This window comes from Numida meleagris, chromosome 1 (assembly GCF_002078875.1).
Source record: "Numida meleagris isolate 19003 breed g44 Domestic line chromosome 1, NumMel1.0, whole genome shotgun sequence".
Classification (NCBI taxonomy): Eukaryota; Metazoa; Chordata; class Aves; order Galliformes; family Numididae; genus Numida; species Numida meleagris.
In genome coordinates, this window is record NC_034409.1 from 104,077,170 (window position 1) to 104,083,256 (window position 6,087).

A 6,087-nucleotide genomic window follows, 5' to 3' on the forward strand; every position below is an offset into this window, starting at 1 on the left:
GTTCCCTCTCTGCTCATCCCACTGATCTGAATATATAAATTCAGAATAAGCACACAGAGAAGCAGGCCTCAACCAAGTGCTTAATCACAACTTACTGAACAACGCCTTTTTCCCTTTGGAAGCATGAGAGCATATCATTGACTTAAGACCTCACCTGCGATCTGACCGGTGGAAGTTGAATCTGAATGAAAAGCTTCTGCAATAGCTTGGAAGCTTTCACCTCGTCCTAAATGTTTGTACCGTAGCACCCCAGTGCCAGTATCTACCCAACTAATATTTAGGAACACAGCATCCACCGAAATTTTTATATGATGCAGTGGGAGAAGTACAGATTTCTAACGCTAAGCTTTCTGACTTGTATCTACAATGTTCGCATCTTTAAAGTAATAAAAATTTAATTTTATCTTATCTTCCTGAGCAAGACTGAATTCTCGGAGCGGCTTTCCCCTGCAACGGTCGAATAGATGTCTGGTGTGTCTCTTGATCTACTCTGACAAAAGTAAGAGCTCAAAATAGGTCCTCTGTCACATTGTTTTTAGAACCCCCGGTCTTGCTAAGACGTTTCCCCAAAATAAATCTACAGGAGTGACCTCAGGACTACTACCAAAAAAATAAAAATAAAAAAGGGGGGGAGAAAAGGTCTAGTTCATTTTTATTTCCTCTTTTACATGCTCCAGGAGGAACTAGTCCTGCAGCAGGTCCTCTGAGTTGCTGCTTGATACTTTTCCTTCCTCTTAGCATTTTGTAGCTTACGTCCATGCAATTATAATGGGCCCCAGCTAGTCACAGCCCGGGCTGACCGCTGCTAGTTTCTGTTCACGCTGCTCTTTCCAAACAAGACCAGCAGCTCGTTTGCTCGATCCGTCTCTGATGCTGTCCTCCCAGTAACAACCATTTCCCCCAGTGTGACAGGGAGAGTTATTTTAGAGCTTTGCCTGATGCAGGGGGCTGCTTTTCTTACTTCAGTCCTCTCCCTTCTGTCACCTATCACCCTTATTTTCACTTCCACATACATAGTTTGAATCACTGCGTCAAAATTCCTGCTTTATGTCTGTATTTCAGCTTCCTCTTTCCCACTCCACCGTGGCTCGTGCTTTTGTTTTTTGTTCTCCTCCGTGTGCCACGAGCTGTCTCTGTGGCCTATTCTGTTCTCTGCTCTGCACTCAGTGTTGTGCCTTTCAGATTCCCCCGATCCTGGCATCAAACAGTCCCCACTCAAAACGTTTCACAAACTTTTCTCCTTCCGCAGCGCTGTGCAATGAAGCGGGCTGGCTTACGCCATCAACAGCTGCGAAGTTAAAGCACGTACTTCTTATGAAGAGATCAGAAAACCTGAATACATGCACGTAGAGTAAGGACAGGAGGAAGGGAAAGGGGAAATCTGGGCATCACCCTTGGCTCCCTGTGATGCAGACGGTGCTGGCTTGTTCAAGAAAATACCTGACAGCATTTTTAGGGAGAAAAACCTGCCCGAATCCAGGGTCAGTCGGCTTTTACAGGGCAAATACTGAGAAGCACCGTTTTCAGATCACACCGCAGGCAGCCTCAGCGATAAAAAATGCGAAGAAAATAGTAGAAACAAGTATAAAAAAGAAACTCACGGCACAGAAAAGAAACCAGAGGTAAAAAAGCACAAACAATAGAAGCAGAAATACAAACATTGACATTAGGAAAAAAGACTAAACAGATAAGTCGGGACTTGCTGGCTGCTCTTATCTAGCATTGTGCTGTGCTCCTAAAAAACGTGTGCTTTCAGAGAAGGGAGCACCAGCGCTGCAGCACTGCCGGCTATCAAAATGCCTCACTGCCCGTGCAGCAACCAAACCAAATTGGCCTTTTTAAATGAAGACTGAGATGATTTCCAAGCAGCGTTTGGGACAAGGAATCTGTATGGCGCCCTGTGACAGCTATCACATATTTTTCTCTAAGTTTCGCTGAATTGTTCCTTACTTTAGGAAAAAAAAATGTGAATGGAAATGGTCGTTGTGCTTGGGAATAATATCCCGATCCTACAGATCAAATGTAATGAGTAGATTGCATAAGGAAACGTGAGGAGAAACCTCTCTGCCTCCTTTATGTGGGTGCAGTGACTGTTAGCAATGGGAGATAATAAAACCCAGTGCTTTTTGCATCGGATGAGAACACCAGATGCAGACGAACTAACTGTGTTTTCTATTTTCTGTTAGACCCAAATAACTTTAAAAATTGCGACTTTAAAAAAGTCTTTTGCCCGGCGGGCAGGTGCCTCCACCGCGTCCGGAAACGCCCTCCGGTTTCGGTGGTTTTTACTTTTTTTTTCCCCTTCATTTTCCTTTCCTTGCGTATTCCGAGGGCAAACCACGCCACGAGCGCTTTCGGCTCTTCGGAGGAGCTTTACCCGCCGCTGAGCGGCTCCGACGGGGCTCCACGGAGCTCTGCCTTCCAGGAGAGCTCCCAGCAGTGAGCGGACTTTGGGAAACGCTCCCGAAGCCCCGGGAGCCGCGCCGGTTGCCTGCCCCCAAAAGCTGCCCGAGGGATAGGGCTGGTCCGGGGGGTCCGGCGCTGAGCGCCCCACGGAGCTCTGCCGATCCCCCATCCTAACTCTGAGCTTCGGGGCGCTCCCGCCTCGCGGGGATGGGTAAGGAGCAGCCCGAAAACCGCTCGGGCAGCGGCAGGCCGAAGTCAAAAAGCAGAAATCGAGCAAAGCGAGGGGGAAGAGTTTTGCCTGCAGCAGGGTAACGGGAAGCCGGGATGGGGCTGGGAGGGAGAGCAGCGCTGAGCCCCGTGCACGTCCCGCGGGGGGCAGCGGGGACAGGGGGAGAGCCGGGACGGGAGCCCCGCGTTGTGCCACGGCTTTGCGGGGGCTCCGAGTGGGGGTTGAGGAAGAAAAAAAAAGAAAAAGGAAAGAAAGAAGGAGAGGAAGAAAGGAGGAAAGAAAGAAAGAAGGAAAGAAAGGAGGAAAAAAAGAAAAAGGAAAGAAAGAAGGAAAAAAAGAAGGAAAAAAAGAAGGAAAGAAAGAAGGAAAGAAAGAAGGAAAGAAAGAAGGAAAGAAAGAAGGAAAGAAAGAAGGAAAGAAAGAAGGAAAGAAAGGGAAAAAAAGGAAAGAAAGGAAAAAGAAAAGAAAAAAGAAAGGAGGAAAGAAAGAAAGAAGGAAAGCAAGAAGGAAAGAAAGAAGGAAAGCAAGAAGGAAAGAAAGAAGGAAAGCAAGAAGGAAAGAAAGAAGGAAAGAAAGAAGGAAAGAAAAACAGAAAAAAAGGAAAGAAGAAAGAAAAAATAAAGAAAAAATAAAAGAAAGAAAAAACGAAAGAAAGAAGAAATAAAAGAGAAAAAAAGGAAATACGTTTTTTTCTTTTTTTTTGTCTATTATTTTTATCTACTTTTAAGATCTTTTTCGGAAGGACCGCCCGCCGCTGGCACCCCGGCTCGGCGCTGTGGGATCTCCTCGGGTTCGGTCCTTTATTTTTCTCCCCTCCTCCCGCAGAGGTCTGAGCCGGCTGCCGCGGGGCAGCGACTGGGGCAGAGCTCCCCGGGTCGGTAGGGTCGGGTCGGGTCGGGCTGTGCGTGGCGGGCCCCGTGTTCCCCACCTGGGCCAGGTCGCCTCCTGCCCTCCCTCCCCGTCCCAGCTCTTTTCCCTTCCCTTCTCCCCGAGCCGTTCCGTCCCGTCCCGTCCCCTGCCCTCCCCGCCCGCCCGCGGTGCAGCCGTACCTTGAAGGCGATGGGCAGCGTCTTGTTGCAGCGCCAGTGGGTGGGCAGCACGGAGCAGAGGAAGTTGGGGCTGTCGGTGCGCACCAGCTCCCCGGGGTGGTCCGCCAGGACCTCCACCATGCTGCGGTCGGCGGCGCGCAGCTTCCCCGCCAGCGCTCCGCTGTGCTCGGCGCCGGGCAGCGGCAGCGGCTCGCTCATCTTCCCCGGGCTCAGCGCGGTGGAGGGCGGCGTGAAGCGGCGGCTGGTGCTGGTATCTACGGGGATACGCATCACAACAAGCCTGTTGAGTGAGGGACCTCCGAGGGCTTGGGGCAAAACAGCGAAGCGAGAGGAACTCTTCGGCGAGCCGCTCTCTGGGGAGCGACATACACGGGCGCGGGGCGGGGAGCCGGGGGCAACTCGTTCGGAGGCCGGTGCCCGCTGGTAGTTTGTAGCCGGACGCGGGGGCGGCTCCGCGGAGCCGAACGGGGCGCGCCGCGCTCCGAGGGGCGCTCAGGGTTCCGCCGGGCACAGCTGCGAGCACGGCCCCGGACGCGTGCACACACGCGCACCGCGCGTCATAAAGTATTGACGGCGCGATCCGCCGGGGGGGTTAAACACGGCGGGGATCCATCAGAGCCCGGCTGGGTTTTTGCTCTTGTTTTTTGTTTTGTTTTGTTTTTGTTTTTTTTTTTAAGCAGCCTCGAAAATCAGCTCCGGTCGTTTGGTTCCCGTCGCTCTGCGAGTGCTCATGGCCTCGCCATAATTCCCGCAAAAAAAGAAAAAGAAGAAGAAAAAAAAAGAATGAAAATAAAAAGCTCAGTGCATGGCTTGAGATGTCTGTCTTTGGGTTTGTCTTTGGGACAGCGCTCTGCGTAAAGCCGCGGCCGATGGCTGAGGCCACCCCCGGGTGTCGGTGCGGCTGCGGGCGCCCTGCGGTCGGTGTGTGCCACAGCGCTCCCTCTCTCTCACTCCCGTTCCCCTCAGCACTCAAACCCACACTGCAACAACTTCGTCACTCGTTGCCAACTTGGTTTTGGTTTGTTTTTTGTTTTTTTTTTTTTCCTTCGGTATCTGAGGCGGTCTTCCTCTCGCTCGGCCGCAGGAGCGGCTGCTTAACACGATGTCAACCGCAGCAGGTGGAGCCCCGCCTCGGGCAGCATGGCTCTTCCCTCCGCCGCCTGCCACACGGGGGTCGGGGCAAGAACAGCGCGCAGAACCCGCGCAGAGCCGCGCGGGCACCCCGCAGCCGGCCGGCAGCGCTCAGCCCCGTTTCCAACAGCCCCGCGTCGAGTCACTGCGAGTTTCCCTTCCGCCAAACGGGTGGCGGGGGGCGGGACGCCGCGCAGACAGCGAGAAGCGGGGATGACCAAACGCCAAGTTCCCAGCCGGGCTCGGCGCTCACGGCCTCCGGCCCGGACGGTCGCGCGGAGAACAACACATTCCCACGGCACACAGCCCTCGAGTCTTCACGGGAGAGCCGCCTTCCTGCCCGCCCTCCCGCCCGCCAGCCGCACACCGCGCCGGGTCCCGCCGCGCTCCGCTCCGCGCTCCGCGCTCCGCTCGGCGCCCGCCGCCGCTGGGATGAATGGAGGCGGCCGGCAGCGCGTCGGCTGCGGCGGGCGGAGTGCGGAGGAATGTCATCCCCCCGGCTGCTTTGCATACGGGGAGGGCGCCGGCCAATCACAGCCCTTTCCGGGAGCAGCCAGGGCGCGGCCGCGGGCCAGGGGCTCCTGGAATTGGCGCGTCCGCCGCCGGCACCGCTACTGTGCGGGCAGCGGTTCCGCGTGTGGCTGCGGCTTGCTGCGCGGGACGCGGTTCGTCCGCCGAGGGCTGAGCCCCGAGTGCCGACCCTGCTGCTGCGGGGCGGTCCCGCAGCGTGGGGCTGGAGGCTCCCGGGGGAGCAGCCGCAGCCGGGCTCCCCGCAGCCGACGGGGAGCAGCGGGGCCGGCGGCGATGTGCCGGGTGGAGGCGTGGCTGCCCGTGCGGGCTGGGTTTGGGCTTCCTTCTTTTTTTCTTTTCTTTTTCTTTTTTTTTTTTTTAAATTTTAGTGCCGGAGTTCCCCGTCCCGAGAGCCGAGCCGCGCCGCGCCGCTGCGGTTCCTCCGCCACATTCCCCACCCCCGGTGGCTCCCTCCCCGCGGTCGCCTCGGGGCCGCCGCCCCCGCGGCCGCGCTCAACAGCTGCGGCGGCGGCGAGCGGGGAAGGGAGGGGGCTCGGGCGGCCGCGGCTCCGGGCTGCCGGCTCCGTCCGTCCCTGTGTGTTTGGAGCGGAGGAAAGATGGCAGCGGCTGCACTTCCTCTTGCACTTTCACCCCTGGGGGGAGGAGAAGGAGGGGGCGATACCACCCCCCCTACAAAAATCCAGCGGGGGCCCCCCGGCCGCTGCTCCCCGACCGAGCGCCGCCGCCGCCGCCGCCGGCCCC

General features: G+C 56.2%; 1 protein-coding gene across 2 annotated transcripts in view; it reads right to left on the reverse strand.

The window, feature by feature from the left end:
• The window catches only part of RUNX1 (runt related transcription factor 1), a 156,280-nt gene that overhangs the window by 66,580 nt on the left and 83,613 nt on the right, over window positions 1-6,087 (reverse strand). For both annotated transcript variants that reach the window (XM_021405077.1, XM_021405076.1), the window contains exon 3: window positions 3,685-3,938. In XM_021405077.1, coding sequence (XP_021260752.1) covers window positions 3,685-3,938 — 254 coding nt within the window. The remainder of the gene's footprint in view (window positions 1-3,684; window positions 3,939-6,087) is intronic.